Below are 22,598 nucleotides of genomic sequence, written 5' to 3' on the forward strand. Positions count from 1 at the left end.
CTAAGCCCAGCCAAGCGGCGGGCTGTTCCCGAGATGCCAGGACATCTCCACGGAAGGGGGCGCTCCTGCCCTCTAACACGCACAGCCTGGCGGAGCTTGGCGTTTATTCAATGTGCTGGAAGGGCCCCAAAGCAGGTTGCACTGGGCAGTCCCAGGGTAAGCTGAAAGCTGCACACAAATGGGGGGGGCACCCCAAAATGACTGGGGCAGAGGGGGGGAGGGCAGGAAGAGGCACCTGAGACAGCAGAAGGAATCGGAGGAGCTCCAATGGAGCAAACTTCTCCCTGTGTTCCAGTGTCTGGAGATCCCCAGCCCAGCCAGACCCACTGCGCCCTTTTCGCTCTTTATTTGCGGAAGCGATGTAGGCAATCCCATGGCATGCCCCAGCAGACCAGGTCCTCTCCCCCCTTGCAGCTGGGCCGGCATCGCCTCTCCCGCTCCAACCCTCCGCTTTCCCTGCGCTGGATCCCATCTGCTCCCGATCACGTGTAAGTTCAAGCCGCGCTGGGTCCATTTCTCCAATGCATCCTTCTAAATACATTTTTAATGTGTTTTATACACCGGAGAGCGGCTGGCGGGGTGGGGAGAGGGAATAAGAAAAATGAGGGAGCCAATTCTGATGTTACCAGGCAGCCCTCTGCTACTAGTTATCTTGTTTAAGCACATTTTAAATTCTGCCTTGGTCCCCGCCTGGAGCAATAAGGCTTCGACGGATGGTAATTTCTCCCCAGTCCCCTCCTGTAATGAGGTGGTGTAGTGGAAGGAACTGCACACTGACTGCCCCCCCTCCCCGCCCTCCACCATTTGTCTCTGTCCACCAGCACTTTTGCAGGAAGAAAGCGCCACCTTCTGGTAGAAGGAAAAGAAAAAAAAACAGGAGGAAATTATTTTCTCCACGTTTTCGATATTATTTTATTTGCTCCCGTGCTACGCTAGTTTCAAGATACGCCCGTGAACAACCAGCCGAACCAAGATCAGAACATATTTAAGGTTTCAGGAGAGGTGCAGCACAGATCCCCCAACGCTGAGTACGACAAACACAGAACAATACCAGAGTGAAGACAGCCAGCGTACTCCCTGCCTCCTGCAAGGACGCCTGCTCCCAGCCACCAGATACTTATCCATCCCAGTATCAGATGGGTAGTCGTGTTAGTCTGAATCTGTAAAAAGCAACAAAGTCCTGTGGCACCTTATAGACTAACAGACGTATTGGAGTATAAGCTTTCGAGAGCGACTACCCCATTCATCTGATGAAGTGGGTATTCACCCACGAAAGCTCATGCTCCAATACGTCTGTCAGTCTATAAGGTGCCACAGGACTCTGTCGCTCTATCCATCCCAGATGCTAGTGGCGCCCACTCGGGGGGGGGTATATCATGGCCCTTCGAACATGTTAAACTCCCCTCTGCGCTAGCTCAGCCGATGCACCCAGGTGGCACAGGGACCTGCTCAGGTGTATCTAAGCCATCACCAGTGTCGTTGGCAGCCTTCTTTTCCCCAGGCTGAGCAAGGTTTAATGCGGCTCTAACTCGACAGACCGACTCTCCCCAGAAGAACGCCAGACTGATAGGGTGTCATTTCCCCACAAGACCAGGTTTTATTCGCTAAAGAGCCAGGGCTGGAGAAATGGGCAATAACTGAACTGCTTTCCTTGCAGTACAATGGCTTTAAAAATAACACCACCCCAAGGAGCTGATGAGCATTTGGGCGAATGTAACTTCACGCTTTCCTCTGCGCACTCCCCCAGCACGATTTCATGCTCCTGGGAGCAAGTGTGTAAGGAAAGGGGAGCAGGTGTAATCAATCCTCTTCTTTGAAAGACCCTAAGGCCAGATCCTCAGCTGATGCAATGGGGCAAAGTGCCACCAAACGAGCTTACACCAGCTGAGGATCTGGCCCTACATTTGAGAGAGAGTAAAAGATACAAAACCCTGTGAAAGCTAAATGGACTGCATCGTTCCCATCCCCCACTCCCTGGAGAGCCCCTACCCCTAAACATACAATGTTGAGTAGCTGCATCTCTCCACTGATTGAGATGCTGATTGAAGATGCCTACGGCAAGTTACAGTGAGAAGAAATAACCCAACGGCCCACGTGGGAATCCAACCAGCGTATGTGTGTTACCCATAAGGAAGGGGGTGGGAGGGCAGACAGAGAAGCATGCAGGAGCCTGGTCCCTCCTGAATGTTTTGCAGGCCCTTGGGATAGCTCAATGGTTTGAGCATTGGCCTGCTAAACCCAGCGTTGTGAGTTCAATCCTTGAGGGGGGCCATTTAGGGAACTGGGGTAAAAATCTGTCTGGCAATTGGTCCTGCTTTGAGCAGGGGGTTGGACTAGATACCTCCTGAGGTCCCTTCCAACCCTGATATTCTATGATTCTTAAGCACGTCTCACCGGTACCCCCTGCTGTGGTCCCGACGGATCCTTGGGTTTCATTTCTGCGCTGCTACCGCTGTTCCAAAAAGGCAGCCATGACCTGGGGCCCCGGAGAAGCCCTCTGCCCCGCAGCTGGAACTGCAGGATTGAGTCTGGCAGCAAGAGGACTAAGGAATGAGACCCCATGATTTACCACACTGCGTTCTCTCTCTTTCACGCAGGTTTGCTGACAGCATCCGTCCTCCCTTACACCCTGGCCTGGATGTACCACTGGCTTGCTCACCAAGGGACCTAACGCAGGATCTGTTCCCACCTCTCCCCCCACCCCAAAGCCCATTTCCGGATGCAGTCCCAAACCCTCATTGCTCTCGTTACGTGCTCGCTGCACAATGCGCCAGGAGGCTCTGCACATCACACATGCCAGCAAATTCTGTTTGCTGCTCTCCCCGGGACTTTCCAAATTCACCTTTCTATGGCCCTAGACAGCGGATTTATCTGCCCGGACAGGTGGAAAACTGCCTAGGCTTGTCTGCAGGACAATTAAAACACTGCAACAGCAATGGGACACTTGGGGGGGGATGGTGGGGGAGGGGAAGGTAAAGAGAATCCTGACAATTACTTAAACCTGTTTATCTTCATCACCCCTGGGAGCTGTGAGACCAGCCGGGTGGCATTGGAGAGCTGAGAATCTGGTTACAGCGCTCACAGGATTTCAGAGATCACCAGTTTCAGAAAGGCATCACCTGCCCATGATTGCCAGCAGTTTCAAAGCACAGAGTACATTTTTCCTTCCCAAACTGGGAGGGTAGGAGAGGGAGATGGCGTAAAGTTCTCAGCAGAAAAGAAGGGGGGGGGGGGGAGAGAAGGAGGTCAAACTTCTTCAAGCCCAGATGCTGCCAAACACCCACAGAATCCAAATATCGACAGTGAAGTCACTCAAGACAGCAGTTAGGAAAGTACCTACCTACAGCTACAACAGTGCTAACCAGCGTGGGCCACGCGCACAGAGCATGTAGCAGGTTGCGTCCACACAGCAAAGTGTCGCGCAAGTGAAAGGCTCTGGCAGAGGGGAGGTAACAGGGAAAGGCTCCTTCCCTGCCACTGGAGTCTTTCCCTGGGGCTGGGGAAGGCTCCAACGGCAGCACACGACGCTGCTAAGAGCAGTGTAGACGGGGAAGCGTGGCTTAGGTGAGTAGGTTATGTACTCGCGTTCATACCCACACCCATCGCACGTGTCTGAGCCGTGCTTCACCAGCTACCCTGAGATTTCTATCCGTGGAGGCTGGGCTATGCACGTACGTGCTCTATAGGCTGCTGAAAGCATCATCCAGGGTAGATGTACCTTATCTGTAGTTGAATCTGGGTTTGATTCATGACTCTGCCACTGATTCCCAGTGTGACCTTAGGCCAGTGACTCCATCTTTTCGATCCTTGAGGGGGTCATTTAAGGAACTGGGGTAAAAATCTATCTGGGGATTGGTCCTGTTTTGAGCAGGGGGTTGGACTAGATACCTCCTGAGGTCCCTTCCAACCCTGAGATTCTATGATTTTATCTCTCTGTGGGGAGGGCAATCCTTCCTTCCTCCCACCCTGGGTCTGTCTTGTCTGGTTACCCTGTAAGCTCTTTAGGGCAGGAACCGTTTCCTATTTTATATCTGTACAGTGCCTTGCACAACTGGGCCTCGATCTCAGTTGGGCCCTGCAGTCTCCACTACATCATAATAAATACTAATAATGTTAACTGATTACCCCACCTTGCAGAACTCACAGCTGCTCAGATTTAAGAGAGATCCCCAGATGAACTGCAAAAAGCAGTGGGGCAAATCTATCGCTGGTGTGACTCCTCTGACATCAGCAGAGTTGCATCAGGGTTGAATTTGGCCCGTTATGCCTGTCTGCTGGAAGTAGGCAAATAGTCACCATGCACCCCAAGTTCTCCCATCACACAACCGGGTTTTTCGTTGGTGTGCAAATAAAAGAAAAAGATCAGAGGCTAATTACACTGAGAAGCTCCTAAGTCAACAAGGCTTCAATCCCCCTATGACAGCAGCTCAGCTCTGAGACGCGGTGATGAACGGACCCATTCAGGTGTTTGCGCATGGATAGCTCTCTCTTCTCCAGGGAAATAAAAGGAGATATATCACCTTTGGGAATAAAAACCCAGTGCCATAGCAACGCTGCCTCCTGCTGTCGCTGCTCTGCCCGGGACAAGGCGTGCAAATAAATAAGAAGCTGTTTGCACCTCAAGACGCACAAGCACACGAGATGCAGACAATCAGAGCAAGAGGGCCCCACGCCAGGGTATAGAAACCCCGTGGCTCTCAATTCACCTGCTCCCTTTCTGCAGGGGTGCTAGAAGCTTATTCCTGTAATGGGACAGCCGAGAGAGCGTGTTCGCATTTCCACGCATGAGCCCTCCCAGGCACTGCGTTGTTTTTAACGTGTTTATTTCCCGCACTGGATTTTTGCCTACAGGCTGACTTGTGGGACACAGTTCTCAGTGCAACGAGGCCACGAGGGTCGATAATCTCCGCTAGCCGGGCCTGGGCCAGTAAGTGGATGAGGGCACAGTGTTGCGGGAAGGGCTGTGTCAGTGACAATCTTTCCTTCAAGTCAATAAAAAAAAAGGGCCACTGCCCAAGCTAGGGGGTACTGTGCTCCCGGCAGAACTCTTCTGCAGAGAGAAAACTGAGGTCTTATCTTCTCACGCACCCCGAGGGTCCCAGGACACTCTTTACACATGAAAAGGGGACAGCACCGCAATCAGACCCAGACACCACGGCTAACCCCTGTCATTAGACTATGCTGCCTCCAAGTCTACTGTCCTTTCAATAGGCGACAGTACAAAGAAAGGAATCACCCAAAATGGCTCAGGGACATCCAACACCTCTAGAGAATCAGAGCCTAGATAAGAGGAGTTTCAGATTCAGGAGGAGGCTGGAGAGCCATCGGTCTTGGATGGTTTAGACGCAACAAATCCTGCATCTGGGCAGGGGGTTAGACTAGCTGACCCTTGCGGTCTCTTCTAACTCTATGGTTCTAAGGAACAGGCTCATCAAGGGGTTGGCTGTGCTCTCCGCGTCCTGTTTGAAGTGGCTGTGCGCTCTTATGCTGCTGCTGGGTTCTACCCCAGAAGCAGCTGCATTTCAGCAGTGGATGATGTGACCACAATATAGAGTTTATGGTCCTGATCCAATCAGCGCCCATAGAAGTCAATGGAATGGCTCCCACTGACTTCTATCGGGCTCCTCCCTCGAAGGAAGCGGCACAGCTGCAGTGCCGGGGCACAGACATTATCCTTAGAGAGGCAGTAGCAGCCAGGGCTTACGTCCCATAGCAGGACTTCGGCATGTACCTAGCGTTGATGCTATTAAGGGGACATTATGTTGTTCAAAGAGGAACCCTTCGGATAAGGCATGACACCAAGAGTCCATCTGCTCTGGTGGAAATTAAAGGCATCAGCTGTTCCCGCCACCACACAATGCCCTCTTCTCCCAGAAACTGGCTCTAATGCCTGACCCTGTGTGAGCTGCTGTAAGCCCGTAAGCACTTTCCCTTCTGCTTCTGAAGTCTCTGCACTAACACTGCTTTGCAGCGTGCCTGGGGTGTATGAAAAGCACAAACACAACATAATGCTGGGAAAATGCAATTCCCATTACCCTCCATTGTCTACAGCCCTCTCCGAGAAGCTGGACAAGAGAATAACTTTCCCCATCGATTTTGCTAGCTACTATTTGGCAAACATTGCCTCCACCTTCCTGCCGAGGCTCTGATGCAGGGAGAAACCAAGCTAGCTCCGTTTCGATTACCTCAATTTCCTGTCTACAAGCATCTCTGCTGATCCAGCAAGATCGGGCACAGAGCTGGGGCTTGCAATTGTTAGCTGCTGCTGCAGTGCCAGAGGTGTGGGGAGCTCGGGTTAGGGAACGCAGTCTAGCAGGCTGGCCGCTAGGTGGAGCCTCAGCCTGCCAAGTGGTTTCAATGGCAGCAGAAGGTGCTGCGCACCTCACAAAAGGCACAGGAGATCTTACAGAAGTGGGCTCCAGGTTGCCAGAGACACATGCCACAGTACAGACCAGCAGCAGCAATACCCCCCAGCTCTTCTACTGTGCTTTTCACCAGTGCGTCTCAGCGCATGACACATACGGTCAGTATCATGACCCCCATCTGGCACAGAGAGGGGAAGCAACTTGCCCAAGCTCACCCAGCAGGGAAGTTGCAGAGCCAGGAACAGAACCCAGGTCTTCCGAGCCCTGGTCCAACGCTCTATCCACTAAGCTACACTGCCCATAAGGGCGGGGGAAGGGTAAGAACTATCCACACAAGAGCCTGCTGTAGCGTGGGGGCGGTTTTACAAGGGAAGAGGGAAAGGTAACTTCCAGAAGTGAAAGGAGATCCCAAAGCTCCAGGTCGCAGGCTAGCCCATTACAAAAACAGGACAGAGCCAAATTCCTGCTCACTCCCTGCTCAGGTTAAAAAGACGCAGGCTGGACTAAGGCCCAGGTTACTCATTTCAATAAGGGACTGGGCTGCTTTGGTTTCTTTTCCAATGAGAAATCACACCAGGTGTACGAACGCAGGCGCTCGGCGGGAAGTGCAGTGGTGCTGGTATCAGCTGTTCTGTTCGCCGTCACGGCTTGGGATTCCGCGATGACCACAGGTGCCCCAATGTGAACCCCAAGGGGAGATGCTCCCCCTGGCTCTGCCACTGCAAGTCACAGGTTTCCTTGTCAGCACTGAAGTGTTTGCAGAGCTGTTCTGGTGGTTGTCGGATTGGCGCTAAGGCCAAGCACAGACCAGGCCTGGCTCAGCAGAGGTGCGTGGGTATGTCTGAAAGCAGAGGGGCTGCATTTCTCTGGAGGCTAGCGAAGAAGCGACTGTGCAAGTGCTTCTGATTAACGGGTCCAAAAAGTGCCTCTAATACTTGGGCCACCCAATCCTCCCTGTCTGCTACATGTCACCTCCCCCTGCCCCCATCCTGAAGCTGCTTGCTAACCTAATAAATAATACTAACAATAATACCTACTAATAGATAGCACTTTGCGTCAGACGATCTCAAAATGCTTTACAAAGGAGGAATTATTATGCCCATTTTACAGATGGGGAAACCAAGGCACAGAGCGGTGAAGTGACTTACCCAAGATCCCCCAGCAAACCAGTGGCTGAGCCCAGAACAGAACTCTGGTCTCCTGAGTCCCAGTCCAGTGCTTTAGCCATTTGGCCACAGATGTGGTTGTACCAATGAGCTCAGTTAATGGACACAAAAGTAGCTTGATAAAGCCTCATAGTAAGTTCAAGCAGCATGGCAGCAAGTGATTTCTATAAATCACAGCTCACGAGAGCAGCCCTCCAGTATGCAATAGGACAGTCCCCTACAAGAAAGGATTAAAATCTATATACACCCTCCTGCCCATCCCCTATGTGACTATATGGCCCTCATCTGTCAGATGGGAAATCAGCGCCAAATGTTTTATAAGGGTGGGGGGGATAACTATCCAGGCCTACTTACTTAATGCAGCCAATGATGACCTGGGTCAGAGGGTAAATTAACGGCTCCATGATCTCGCTGGGGTAGATGGTACTCAGGACCCGACACCACAAGTACAGGCAGTGGATGTACTGCCAGTTGTAAACAGACTGGTAGTTCTCCTACAAAAAAAAAAAAAAAAAAAAGAAAGGCACACACGCTTGGCAAACGAATGGCTGAGACAGGAGCTGAATCTACTTTCTATAGATCCTTTGTATTCTAGAGGCAGTGCGGTCTAGTGGAAGGAGCGCACAACTGGGAACCGAGGACACTTGCATTCTAACCCTGGTTCTGGCCGCGACTAGTTACATTACACTGGGAAGAAGCGGGGCTGTGCTGTTAAGGCGCTAGTCCAGATTCAGGAGGACGGGGTGGTTAGAGGTTTACATGGTACTTTGGAAATGCTAAGTACTGCCCTAGGTGTGTTGTTCCTGGTGTCATTTATCTGCAGCGATGCTTCACAAGTGGAGCTCTGTCTCCTTAACATCTCAGCCCACAGCATACGGAGGGGCAGGGCCACGCTGTGTATGGGCCTTCCCCGTCCACGGGCTAACAGAGACAAACCCTGATCTCCCATGGGCAGCCAAGCTGGGAGATCCTTCTTCTGCAACTGAGCTGACCCCCTTCCTGGTCCACGCACACTGGAGGGAAGAAAAATGAACCTCCAAAAAAGGTACAGAGCAGAACCAGCTTCCCCCAGCAACTGTCCTCTAAGGTTCCCGCTGAACCCACCTCCCCTACAAAGTGACCTGCAGAACCACTATGATCTCACTTCCCCAGGCAAAGCAGGACACAGGGCCCAGCTGCTGCCACTAGGGGGCTCTGATTCTTCCTTCAATCGCAATATTGAAAGAGAACCTCCATCGCTCAGATACCACGAGGACGGGCAGCACTTCAGCGCCTCGGGGAGCGTTACTGCTATTTATTTTGAAGATATGCCGACGTGCCCTCACCATCAAAGAGAGCTTCACGCTGCCATGACCAGCCCGTCCAGCACACCCACCTCCCAGGAGTTTACAGACCCAATTACAAGGGGACACCCCAATAGCGGGTTCCTCTTACAGAGCCGAGGGAAACACAGAAAAGCAGGGCCCAGGGCGAGCTTTCAGCTTTATTTCTAGGTCCAGCCTGCACGTCTCCCAAGTGCCGCCTTCCTAGTTACCAGACAGACCACAAGAGGCCACTTAACACATGCAGTGCCGCTGCAGTCCCACATCACCCAGGCTGGCTCAGCCTGCCCAAGTGGTATTGCAAAGACCAGCCCAAGCCTCTGCCCAAGAGTCAGGTGTTTTTTCTAGTTTCAAAATAAACTTGGGAAGTGCCTCCCGTCCCTGCCTGGTTCTGAGCAGCCCGGGACACCAGAAAAAATAAAAACCCTCCGTGAAAGAGCTATTCCCAGCCGGTATTTCCCACCCAGCCAGAAGCACCAGATAAAGTCCATGTGGAAGCCAGTTCTCTGGGGACTTCTCAGCCAGAGGCTGCAGACCCAAGAAGCTCAGAGTTCGGAAAAAAAATCCCAGCTGCTGGCAGCTTCCACAGCTGCTCCTAGCAAGGGGCCTTTGGCTCCAAATTCCTCTCACCAAATGAGTTTCGTTCATTTGCCAGCTAACGGGGACAAACTCCGATGACTACGGCTCATCTCCTCTTGTGTGTGCTTGAGCAGGGTGTGCATGGAGTGGACAGTGAACTGCCTGCTTGAAGCATTCCTGAATTACACACAAGCCCAGCACCTTAGGTGAACATTCCCCCCTTCGCTCAGGTCGCACTCCCGTCCGTGCGGCAAGGCCAGCCGATGGCTTCTGCAAGCACCCGGTGCTCATTTCACACTAATTGACTTGTTGTTGGGATTTGGGCATACCGGGCGTGCCGCTGTAATTTAATCTCTCCCTCCATCCCCGCTGGGAAACCAACCGGATTGGGGGACTGTCTGATCCAGGGCTGAAGGTGTAGGAAGCCAATACAATCCAATTAGGGCCATATGCACGGGCCCAGACTTTACTTATCTCGGCTGGGTTTATCCCTATGTCTGAGCATCTAGGAGATTTAATGGTAACCAATCTTGTATTGCACGGGAGCAACCGAACCACTAATCCGCAAGGGTTTGTTTTCTCAAACCCGGGTAAGGACGGGATTAGCAACCTGACAGCGTAGGCAAGTCAGACTGGACGTGGCCCAGATCAGGCCAGCTTCAGAGGGACTTAGCTGCTTGCCTCAATGAAACAACAGAAATGGCCTGGGCAGGTGACACAGGCTGATGGGGAGACGCGCCAGGCAGACACCGCAGTTGGAAAGAGCCACAAATAATGGGTGGTTTATAATCTTCCTTGCTCTGGGTTTTGCTAAGCACCCAAAATGTTAATTTCACACACATGGGAGGGTGAAGGGGAGAGATGCCCAGGGTGAGAGACAGAGAACATCTGCCAGGATCTACATAGCTTGGGAAGAGAGAACTACCTTGCCAGTATTTGCTCTCCACCTCCTTGCTACAAAACCCAAACAGCGACACAAACGGAAGCATTTATCCTCCCATGAGCAGCTGGCAGAACTCCGGGTCCCTCTTTCCTTTGGCAGAACAGCCACCAGCTGGCTCCTTAGTGCATCACAAAACAGGCTGGTCCCCTTTTGACTCGTCTGCCTGTTTTGTGGAACAAGTGCCTACCAAGCCCAATGCTACTGAAATCCCACCGGCACTACCTTCCCCTGAATTCTGCAAGGATGTCCCCCACGTGCCAGCTGACTTCCTCCATGTACTCCAGTGGGGTCCCCAACACTCACCAGTCAGCGCTCTCCCAAGGGTGCTGGAATAATTTGTATAGTGGGGGTGCTGAGAGCCGTTGCATCAAACTGTAAATCTTGTATATAATGGAAATCATTTCAAGCCAGGGGGTGCAGAAGCACCCCCTGCGCCCCTAGTTCCAGCACCTATGGGCTCTCCCAGACACAGCATCAGAGGCTCCATGGAAGGCATTTCCTGGGAATGACACCAGATCATGAAGTAAATCATCCACCCACCCCCTAAGAACTCCAAGCTTCCCCAGTGCCGGTAGGGAGTCTCTCTCAGAGAGAGAATCGAGATCCTGTCTCCATTTACACAAGGCCATTCAACCCCAAAGAGACTGAAGCACTTTGCAAAACACACACGGGCAAGTCACATCTTGCTGGACTGGGCTGGAACAGGCTAGGCAGATGCACAACTTCCCAGCAGTCTGGAGTGGGGCATACCGAGCGGGAAGAGGATGCTGGGGCAAACTCCTACTCAGAGATCTTTAAAGCTCTATGCTGAGCAGAATGACCCTGGTTTTAAAGGTCTCATCTACACAGCCTCCCACCCCCTTCCCGGTGCCGGGCCTGGAGCACAGCTTGCCTAAAGAAACGAGATGCCTTTGCTCAGGGTCCATCTTGAGGCTCCAGGGTGAACAGGCGTTTCAGCCACAATGCTCCAACAGGACAATCCGCTCCCTTCACTGAGCACGTCTCCAAACTGTCGCGACCAGCAGCACGGAAGCAGGGACCGGGATTTTTTCCCGTTTCACCATGCACAAGGCCACACATCAACCTGAGTTAAAGCCGACACCGGGGGTACGTAACGTCAGCTTGCAAAGCTCCCCACATGGACTTCGTTCCCCAAGCTGGGGTTTGGAACCTACCTTCTTCTTCAGGGTCATGGCGCTGCGCAGGTGAATGGCGAGCTGGCGAATGTAGATGAAGGCGTGCTGGTAAGACACCTGCGTGTCCAGGGCATACATCTCCGTCAGGGTGCGCTGCATGAAGTTGATCAAAGGGAGGACGTTGGGGGAGGTGAACCTGGAGTTCTTCACGTAGGAGATGTACATTTGCTGCAGGAAGAGGCAAGGCAGGAACCGAGGAGTCAGAATGAAAATCCGGGCAGGGAAGGAGCGCCCTCCAACAACCCTCAGCCAACAACTCGGCACCACCTGGCTTCCAGCACATCCGTGCTCGAGAGAGAGGCCAGCCTGAGTGCTGCGGCGACTGAAGCCCTCTGCTTAGCCGCGCCATAGGCAGGGCAAGCCTCCTCATGGTGCCCCTGCCAGCGAGCCTCACGCCTGAGCCGTTCAGGTGAGAGGGGAGCTCACACTGGGGTCTCCCCAGCACAGACAGACAGTGTCAGCTGTGGGGGTGCTTTGTGCGACATGGACGTTTGGCGGAAACCAAACTCTCTTCACTCAGCTGGTCAATGGCCTCGTGACCTTCACACACAGCTGCCGGGGGCGCAGAGTGGTTTCCGACTGCAGGCAGCCGCACATGTCACCCGCAGCCTCTGCTCGGCACCTACATTGCTGCCCACGCCCTAGGACACTTGCATGCCTGTGTGTCTACATACCCTCGGAGACAGAGCAGCAGCATAGCCCCAGCACACAGAGAGGTAGGTCACATGGCCTAGCAGATGGTGCACTGGGCTGGGACTCCGGAGACCTGGCTTCTACTCTCAGCTCTGCCACTGGCCTGCTGGGTGACCTTGGGCAACTCACTTTACCGCCCAGTGCCTCAGTTTCCCATTTGCAAAATGGAGATAATGCGTCTGGCCTCCTTTGCAAAGCACCCGGAGATCTGCAGATGTTAACAGCTAGGTATTACTGTTATATTATCAGAGCACACCCCGCCATTACCTTGAGCACGGGGTTCAGGTACAGCTCCTTTTTATGGCGGCAGATCTTGTTCAGTACCAGGAAGGCCAGCACTCTCACCGTCTCTTCGCCCGTGCTCCACAGACGGATGGCTTGCTAAAGAGGAAAGGATGGAGAGAGGCCCAGGTGAGCAGAAGGACAGGATCCCGTCCCATCAACAGAGAGGCCAGAGCTTTCCCTGACCCTTCGTTTCAGAGAGACAGAGGGGAAGGGCAGGTTGTGCAGCAGTCAGCTCAGCACTAGCAGCCATCCCATCCCCACAGACTGGCCATAAGCCACCTCCACATTACGCGCCAAGATCAACATCATCACACACACCTGTCTGCTAACGTGCTCAGCACCACTGAAAGTCAGGCCACTCTGACGTGGGGGCCTTCACGTGGACTTCAATGCCTAGATTTAGGCACCTACATTTGAAGTTTAACTCAACTCCCCCCCAGGCATTTCCTGACCAAACGAGGAGCCTCTCTTCCAGCTACAAGCAGCTCTCTGTGTCGCACAGCACTCTGCCAACCCCGTGAGAAGGAAGTCATCTGCTTGTCATGTCACTTTACACAGAGCACACCCAACACAAGGCCAGAGCCAACCGGACTGTGGTTCCTGGAAAGCAAATGCTCTCCGACCACGTCTCAATCCCCTCCCTGGCCTTAACGAACAGACAGGTGCCCAACACACAATACAGAGGCTTCTGAGGCAGGATTTTGCTGTACTACCTCAGATCACTGGCTTATCAAGGGCCAGTACTGAGATGCAGGATGTGGCTAAGGGCACTGGACCAGAACTCAAGAGACCTGAACTCAATTCCTGTCTCTGCCAGACTCCCTGGGGCAAGTCATTTAATCTTAGGATCTGTGCTCCCCATCTGTCAAATGGAAATGATCTAGTTTAGTTTGATTGCAAGCTCTTTGGGGCAGGGATTCTCTCTAATTAAGCATCCGGTACATGTGATCATGGTTGAGGCCTCCAGAACACACAATTGTAAGTATCCTGTCTCTCACAGCAGCTCAGAGAGGCAAAAAATCCCCTGCAGAACCTGATCAATTGTGCAGAACAGAAAATTCCTCCCTGACAGTGCTAGTGAGAGGTCTTGAAACAAGCGATTTAAATTACCCTTATCTCAGCATGCAGCACCACAGACATCACCGGCCATATGTGTCTCCAGCTCGGCTCGCCTGCCGCACTGTCACACCTCTCTGATTTAACAGTCCCGTTGCCCTTTTGCCCACACACCACCAACTCCTCCCGCTTTGTGTGTCTCACACTCAGCAGTTGTGACTAAGTCACTGCACAAATATTCCACCCCCAATCCTCCAGAGGAAAACGCTATCGCACATACACAGACACCAATTACTCTTGCGGCGATTAGGAAAACAGCTTCACTGTAACATCACCACATCTCTCCGGAACGGGTACCGCTCTCGCATGACGTGCCGTGGGGATTCATGGCCACGCGCAGGCGGATCCAAGCCCCCGCTGAACTCGGCGGAAGGGTGATGACTGGCACCCAACGATGATAAATGGAGGCCTGGGTGCTTAACGGAAGAACAGCCCAGGAAAGCAACAGGGAACTGAACTCAGGGCCCCAGACACTGTTCGGGCAGGGTCTCCAACCCCAAATAGCCACCACCACCTGGGATGCACACAGAGGTCTCGCTTCTCTCTAAATTAAGCTTCCATGATTCTGCGCCTTACCTTGAGCAGCATGCGACCCTGCTTTGGGAACGACAAGAAATAAGGCACTATGGCATTGACGTGGTGAAGCACAGCAGCTCCGACAGACGCTTCCGTTAAACAAGACAGGAGCTACAAGGGGGAGGCAAAAGGAGATGGCGGTCAGACCCCCGGCTCCCACCAACTCCTTCCGTTCCCACGAGCGCCAAACGTTTCCTGGGGGCCAGGCGTGGTGCAGCCTGACCCGCACTCTGGGCTTCGGGGTACAATAAGCCAAGCCCAAAAGAACTTGGGAGCGAATCCAGGAGCCGGGTCAGCACAGCGGGAAATTAGCTGCTTTTCGGGACCTGGCTAGGAGGGTCTCGCCGCACTTGGCTAGCGAGCCTTAGGGAAGGCAAGACGCTATCTCCGACGGGGGGGCAGAAGGCTTGGCCAGGAGCACTGTTGAGAATGCCTTTGCCCATACGAGGCTGAGGCCAGCCAACATGGCTCCTGGGCTGGCTGGGCTGTGGAGGTGGCAGTGATCCAGTGATCTACAGGCTTTCCCCAGCAGTCCTCTGGCAGAGAGCAGAGGGGTGGGCAAACTTTTTGGCCTGAGGGCCACATCGGGGTATGGAAATTGTATGGCGGGCCATGAACGCTCACAAAATTGGGGGTAGGGGGTGCCGGAGGGGGGGCGGGCTCTGGCTGGGGGTGCAGGCTCTGGGTTGGGGCCAGAAATGAGGCCTTCAGGTGGCGGAAGGGGGCGGGATGTGTGTATATGGGCTATGGGGTGGGGCTGAGGGTCTTGGGGTACAAGAGGGGGCTCTGGGCTGGGATCGAGGGGTTCGGAGGGCGGGAGGGGGGGGGAGATCAGGCTCCAGGCAGCGCTTACCATGAGGCATGTCCCCCCTCCAGCTTTGAGGCGCAGCCAGACGGCTCTGCGCGCTGCCCCGTCCACAGCTGCCACCCCGGCATCTCCCATTGGCCGGGAACAGCCAATGGAAGCTGCGGGAGTGGCACCTGCGGACGGGGCAGCACGCAGAGCCGCCTGGCCACACCTCCACGTACTACATAGGAGCCGGAGGGAGGTCATGCCCGCTGCTTCCTGGGAGCCGCACAGAGCGGGGCAAGACTCCAACCCCGCTCCCCAGCTGGAGCGCCGGAGAGGGGCAAACGCCCGACACCGCTCCCCAGCAGGAGCTGAGAGCCAGATTAAATGGCCTGATGGGCCGTATGCGGCCTATCGACTGTAGTTTGCCCACCCCATAGCTAGACCATTGCCAACAGGTGTTTGTCTAACCTGTTCTTAGAACCCTCCAATGACGGAGATTCCACACCCTTCCTAGGCAATCTGATCCAGTGCTTAACTCCCTAATGTCCAACCTGAACTGCCCTTGCTGCAATTTAAGCCCATTGCTTCTTGTTCTATAAGCTTGAAACGTCTTAACAACAACAATACCTAGCTTTTATCTAGAGCTTTTAATTGTTAGCTCTCCAAGGGAGGAGGGTATAATTATCCCCATCTTACAGATGCCCTTTTCTGTTCTATTGCAATCCTAAGCGAGCTTGCTTGCAGTAAGTGCTACCCCTTGAGTAAAAGGTTTTGCTGCTCCGGAATGCTTTTCTGCTGAATCATTTTGCTGGCTTATGCCCTGGAAGGGTGTCAGTGCTTTCACTTTGTTTACCTGCTTTCCCATTCCTCAAAAGCCCCACCACTGCCTTGGAGACTGAACAATTTATGCTGGCTTGCTGGGTTTTTTAAAAAGTCCAATTCTCTCTCATTTGGGGGTACACAATGAAACAGTCTGTTGGCTTCCCTAATTCTTCCCCAAAAATCTTGATCTAGGAGGAGAGGAACCCAGCTTTATAAACACACATGGACCATCCCTGGAAAACTGGACACCAGCAACTCAGCATGGGTGGGATCCTCTAATAAAGTTGCAGCAGAATTACAGTCGGTGAGGCTGGGATATGGCACCTGAGAAACATAACTTTTCTTGCAGGTTTCACTGTAGGAAAGGGAGCATCAATTATGAAGCCAACAAAACAGCGCTGCTAGGATGCAGGAGCAGGCCCCGCACCTGAAACGACTTTAACCTGACGAGATTTTGAGTTGAGCAGACGGCTGGCGTGACCTGAGAACTGCCTCCCCGAAGGAAGCTAAGTTTGTGAAATAAGAGCAATTAATGCCACTAACATAGTCAACTGGCTCATTTGTGTTTAGGTGTCACCTTTCAAGGGACTGTTAGCAAGCAGTGTATCTCCCTTGATCCTAGACACACGACCCCAAAATACAAACCTGCTTCCCAAGAGAAACCCAGCGGTTCCCAGGACAACAGCGTCCTAACAGACATGCTGCAGGTCTTTACCTGGATGGTGCAGCTCAGGTACATCTTGACGTCCAGCTTCATCTTGCCCCAGAGTGGGCTGGCAGAGGGCAGCACCATCCTAGGAACGAGCAGGGAGATAACACAGGCTGAGTGGGAGCTGCTTTTTAGTTCAGAGCTAAAAGTGACAATGAATCATTACACTATGGAAACTCCCAGGAAACCAGCATCTTCCACAAGGCGAGGAGAGGGGGGCGTAAAAGCGTTACAATCTCATTATAAAAGGAGTAAGGCTTTGTCATCCAAAGGGTGCCCCAGGCCTGCACGACATTACTCCAGGGCACAAGGGGAAGCTCCCCCGCATCCCTCTCCATCTGGGTACCAGAACGGATGCTGAAACGGAGTGGGGGCGTTTGCCTTCTGTTCAGGCATCCTGGGGCCAGGGCTTAAAAATAGGACTGATTTGTATTGCAAGACGGCTGGCGTTACATGAATTATGACGTACGATTATGGGTGGCCTAGCCGGCGTGGGGAAGAAAGCACAGATCTCACTTGTGCCACTCATGAGCTCACGCCCACATGGACTAATAACTGCAGGGCTGAGTGTTTGCCAGGCAAACCTACCATGGACTTCACATAGAATCAGTAAGGACTGCAAGGAGGAAAGGGGGAACTATTCTCTGCAATCAGCACTATATTGCTATCTCAGAGCAACGGCACAAGGAATTGAGACTTGTGCTTCGCCACCAATGCCAACAGGAAATTCAGAGTTGACCTCAACCCCCATCCCGTCCCTAACCAGGCCAAACAGGGACATTAGCAATAATTACTTTTCACACTTACACAGACATTACTCTATCTGCCGTGCTAGTGCGACCACCTTTGGGGTGGAACACTCCTGCTACATAACACTGCATAAGATTGTAGGGCAGAAAGAGAAGAAAAAAAAACTGTATGCAGCTGAAACCGCAGTGAAGACTCTGGTAAATGAAGAACACAGATACCTAGGTGGAATATGGCCAGGATAGAGGGACTAACATCTTGCAGAGAGTGCTTGGGGATCTTTTAACAGGTGGTCAGAGCTTTACTTCCAGCACCACTGTGCTTACCCATCATCCTGGTCCAGGGTGGACTCAGAGCTAAGAATGGTACCTACCAAGCCTCCAGCAGCTCTGGATGACCCTTGGAGGTCACCCCTCCAAGTACTGCTCCTGCTTATCTTGGATCAATACACAATCCTAGCCCAAGGCAGTTTGGCAGCCAACCAGAATTCCAGTGAACAAAACTGGGCCCATGAGTCAGAAATTCCCCCGTCTCTAATGAAGGCTCTAGTCAGATCAGATGACAGCATGGAGGAATGCAACACAGAGCTTCTGGACTGATGCCTACATTTAGGAACAAGGGATTAATTGTACCCTCACTAGCCCAGCTGCGCGCTGCTGTTCCTCATTCCACCCACAAGCTAACGCTGACCAGGTCAAATCTGGAAGCTCTGCTCTCAACCCACCATGATCTGGGGCCTGGCACATCCGCAGCAGTAAACATTGAAAGCAGTAGGGTGAATCGCTACCAAGTCACATCTCAAGGGCAAGCAGGTCAGTCACAAACCATTTTTCCCTTCACCCCAAATAAAATGTCACATTCTTCAGAATTCCCCGGTGCAGGAGGAAAAGGTTCACGCTGGACGCCTCCTGCACTGGGGAATTCAGAAGGATCGAGGCTCAAGGATAAGAAGCCCATAGGCACAGAAAAAATGTTTTTTCCACTACACAGGAAGAGCTGCATCCCTGCCAATTCTTCCACCTGCATGCCCAGGCCTCAGTGCTGGGAAAGGCCCAGATGACACTAATCTGCAGTGCAACTGCATTGAACTTACTTTGATTTGTCTTTCAGCACCTTCACCTGAAGCAGTTTCTGCAGGCAGCCAAAGAGATCCCGAATGCAGAAGGACACCAGGGCATTGAACACTGAACCAAAAAAGAACAAGTCAGTAAAATACTTATTCACTTCCTGGTCCCCTTGCTAACCTGAAACTGAACTCTCACCAGTGAGCTCAGAGCCGGACCTAGGCTAGATCAGGGCTGCCCCGGGGGAGGGGAAGTGGGGAAATTTGCCCCAGGCCCCACAGGGACCCCCACGAGAATATAGTATTCTATAGTATTGCAACTTTTTTTTTTAAATGGAAGGGGCCCCCTGAATCCTCTGGGCAGCCCTGGGCTAGATAGGTTTGGGGGTCTTTCATAGGTTTGCATATATCAGTCTACTCTCTCTCTCCACCCACTCCCACTCAGCAATTCCTTCCTGAAGAGTAAGGCTCCTTAGAGTGCAAGCTCTTTGGACAGGGACTCCCGTGAGCATGAGGTCCCTCTCTTGGTACAGCACCTAGCGCACTGGGCCCTGGTCCAGGATTGGAGCTGCTAGGCGCTACTGTGATACAAAGAACAAGACGAGGCACGAAACCAGGAATGACATGCTTTAAAAAACAAACACCAAAACAACGTCATCGGGCAGCACCTCGTCACTACGTAGTTTACTGAATTAGAAAACAAAGGTTTGACTGGAAGGGAAGCCATATTGAGCGGCTGCAGTGTTCCACATGGGCACTACGGAGTGGAGAGAGGACACCCTCAATCGCTTGTGAAATGCGGCAACGATCCAGGGCTGATTCTAAGCAGGGTGCATTAAGAAGCTTCTCCAGCAGCTACATTTCTCAATACACACACACACCCCCCATATGCAGCAAGTAAATTTCAAGGGGACGGATGCACACGAGTTGGGACAATTCTTTCATACTTCAAATAAATAAATATTAATGCTGCAAGGGAAGAATCAGCGGTTGACTCTAAGTCACAATTTTAGGTGGGACCTGGTCATCACCATAGCAGCACATGGAGCTGATGGCAAAAATAGCCTTATCTGACACCCCTCCGTGCTGTACCGGCTCTGCCAGAACAATATTAGTTGAAATCCTGCTGCTTCAGGACCCCCTTCCGGAACGGGCACTATACAAGGAGGGGCTGTCCCCGCGTAGATCCCGTCTCATCTGGAGGAGTTATGCTGTTAAACTGAAAGCCACGAGAGATGCACGGAACTAGGATGAAGATATTTTCATTTCCACTGATTTTATTTTCTCATTTTCTCCTGATAGGTCTTGAATTGGCACCCACCTCCTCACCAGGCCCTTCTCCCATGCCACCTGCCCCCTACGAAACAAGTCTATGCAGCCTTTAGCCTGGACAAAAGCTCTCACCGGCACTGTCAGTGACTTTGAATTTGCTGGGATCGGCCCCACCGTCTTCTCCTTTGGTAGTTGCCACAGATGCTTTAAAGGCCTGAGTGATCTCATGGAACAGTCTGGGTGTTAGGTGCTTCTGGGAGAGAGGAATAAAGAAATGTTAGCAATAAAGGAAGGGGAGAACGGAGGCAGCTATATTCCTTCATTAATAATCATCCCTCATTATGCGCTTTTCATTGCTAGATCTCAAAGTGCTTCACAGAAGCAGGGAAGAATGAGTATCCCCTTTATACAGCTGGGGAGACTAAGGCACGGGACGGGGGGAAATGACTTGCCACATTACATAGTATTCTAAATGCTATTAAAAAAATCTGCAGGACATGCAGGAGGCAGAGCACTTGGGAGGAAACCTGGGGAGTCGAGAACAGATGTGCGACTTCACTTGCTCTGTGACCTCATGTGAAACCCTGTCTCATTGGCCTCTTAACACAGCCCACAAACTGAAGCTGAGAAACCCTGGTCAAGCCAGTAACCGTGCAGGCTCCAGCGTCACACCTATACAAGCCAGATGCTTCATCTGCACATCACACGGTTGGCAGAACAGTCTTACTCAGCCTGATCATTCTATCATGCTGTTCTGTGCACAATTTTCTGGGTGAAAAGATGCTACTCAGGTGGACCAGCCCCAAATTTCTCTCTCCCACACCTGACACACACAGCTTTGCCCTGGAGGTACACCCCTAACCACAGGAGACCATCAGCCTCTCCAGAACATGGGCTCACAGATTCTAGACCGGATGATCCAAAAAACGAGTAGATCAGGACTCCAGATTTCTGGGGATTACAGCCATGGCCTGAGTGAGGAAAACTATCAAGGGGGGTCTTTATACTACTCAGAAGACACTCAGAGATGGAGAGAAGCCTGCCCCCAAAGCATACAACCAATGGGACTCTGTAGGTATGTCTACACACTGTAGCTAGGAGCGAGCCTCCGGGCCCAGGAACAGACACATGCTAGCTCAGCTCAAGCTAGCACGCTAAATATAGCGGTGTGGACACAGCGGCACAGGCAGCATGGGCTAGCCACTCGGGCACGGACCCAGGGCATTGGGCCAGCTGAATCTCCGGGAGCTAGCCCATGCTGCAACGTCCACACATTCAAGTCAAGTCACTCACGTACATCAGTGCATGTGGGATTGGGCCCTAAAATAAGAGGACTGTGACAGGGCAGCTGCCCCTCATTGGCTGGCAAAGGGTTAACAGCAGCCCTTGGAGTGGCTGTGCAGAACCAGCCAACCAGAGGATGGCTTAGAAGCAGCCAATCAGGGCCAGGCTGGGCCCTATAAGAAGGGCTGCAGGGCAGAGAGGAGCTCAGTCTCTCCTTGAAGCTTGAGGGAGAAGGGCTGGCTGGCTGCCTGCAGAGAGAAGTACCTGGGCAGGGTCAGGGGAGCAAGCAGAGCCCAGCCTGGCTGTCTCCCAGACTGAGGCCTTGATACAGGGGCCAAGCAGGTTCTGGGGCTATGGGGAAGTGGCCCAGGGAAAGCAGGTAGCAGCAGAGGGGAAGGAGAGGCAGTGAGCAGCTTCCAGCTATAGTGTCCCTGGGTCGGGACCCAGAGTAGTGGGCGGGCCTGGGCCCCCCCATTTTGCCCCACTGGCCACCAAAGGAAGTGGCCAGCCAAAGGACGGCCGTTTGCCCCTAAGTGAGGGGCTGGACTAGGGGCTGCAGTTGGCCACTGCGGCAAGAGGCCGGGCGGAGGACTGCCAGTTCCCCGGAATGGGGGAGACAATGGGCTGGGGGCACAGCCAGAGGGCCATGCCCTGCAGAGGACACCGCGGTCTGGGAGCGAGGCCGGTCCCCAGAAACAGCAGAGGAGCAGCGACAGTGAGAGGCACATCACAAGAGGAGGGCGCAGAGCTAATTCCCAGAGCAACCAGCAGGAGGCGCCACGGTGGTGAGCACAAGCTGTTACAAGGACACCCAGGAGATGATGCAGTTAAAGCAGTACAACCTCCCTGCCCGCCCCATATTGGCATACAGGTGCCTCAGATGTGTATAACTATTCCCTAGGGGACAGGGCATAAGCGATACTGGTATAACTGCATCTGCAGGGAGGCTGTACCAGTTTAACTATTTCAATAAAACAGGACATCGCTGTACTGTACAAAGCCTGTGTGGAGAGCAGCCCTGAAGAGAACAACATTTGTGCTTTTAACTAGCGGCGACAGGAACCAAACACAGACCAAGAGGCAGCAAGGCATAGACATTTCACCCACTTCACCCCCCAGCTGGCAGGCCCAGTGCACAGCAGGAGGTGCCTGGGCCATCTCCCTGGTGCCTAGTGTCAATGTGTTTTTGAAAAGCAAAGATCTCAGCGCTGTGCTGGCGGGAGGCCTTTCAATCGGGCCCAAGCCCTCGGTATTTGCTGACGCACGGACGCAGGCCAGCCCAACACCCCCACCCCTGGCATGATGGGCCCCATCTCTCACCTCTGCAGCCTGTTTCCAGTGTTCCACCATCTTCAAGGTCACGGTGATAAAATCAGCTTTCTTCCGCTTGACCGTTTCCTCCTCCTCCTCCTCCTCATCGTCACTTGCTTCCTACAACAGTCAGAGACACCCCCAGGGTGATGCTGGGTTTGCAGATGAGTCTCCGTTTCCCCTGCCCACCACAGCCCCTTGAAAGGAAAACCAACCAAGTGGCTAGAGCGGCTGACAGGTCAGGCCATGTCCATACTATGGGCCGATTGTACCTGTGACGTTGTGAGTTAGTAGTATAGGTGCAGACTGCTGTGACAGAAGGGGTGTTTCTGCCACTGTAGGAACACTGCCTCTCC

General features: G+C 52.9%; 1 protein-coding gene across 1 annotated transcript in view; it reads right to left on the reverse strand.

Moving 5' to 3' along the window:
• Nucleotides 1–22,598, reverse strand: part of NOC2L (NOC2 like nucleolar associated transcriptional repressor) — an 80,911-nt gene that overhangs the window by 52,522 nt on the left and 5,791 nt on the right. Inside the window, exons 4-11 of the mRNA XM_039509268.1 lie at nucleotides 22,252–22,362; nucleotides 19,780–19,900; nucleotides 18,406–18,496; nucleotides 16,572–16,650; nucleotides 14,242–14,352; nucleotides 12,532–12,645; nucleotides 11,551–11,739; nucleotides 7,886–8,025 (exon numbers count right to left, since the gene is read on the reverse strand). Coding sequence (XP_039365202.1) covers nucleotides 7,886–8,025; nucleotides 11,551–11,739; nucleotides 12,532–12,645; nucleotides 14,242–14,352; nucleotides 16,572–16,650; nucleotides 18,406–18,496; nucleotides 19,780–19,900; nucleotides 22,252–22,362 — 956 coding nt within the window. The remainder of the gene's footprint in view (nucleotides 1–7,885; nucleotides 8,026–11,550; nucleotides 11,740–12,531; nucleotides 12,646–14,241; nucleotides 14,353–16,571; nucleotides 16,651–18,405; nucleotides 18,497–19,779; nucleotides 19,901–22,251; nucleotides 22,363–22,598) is intronic.

This window comes from Mauremys reevesii, linkage group 21, assembly GCF_016161935.1.
Source record: "Mauremys reevesii isolate NIE-2019 linkage group 21, ASM1616193v1, whole genome shotgun sequence".
In the NCBI taxonomy this organism is placed as follows: domain Eukaryota; kingdom Metazoa; phylum Chordata; order Testudines; family Geoemydidae; genus Mauremys; species Mauremys reevesii.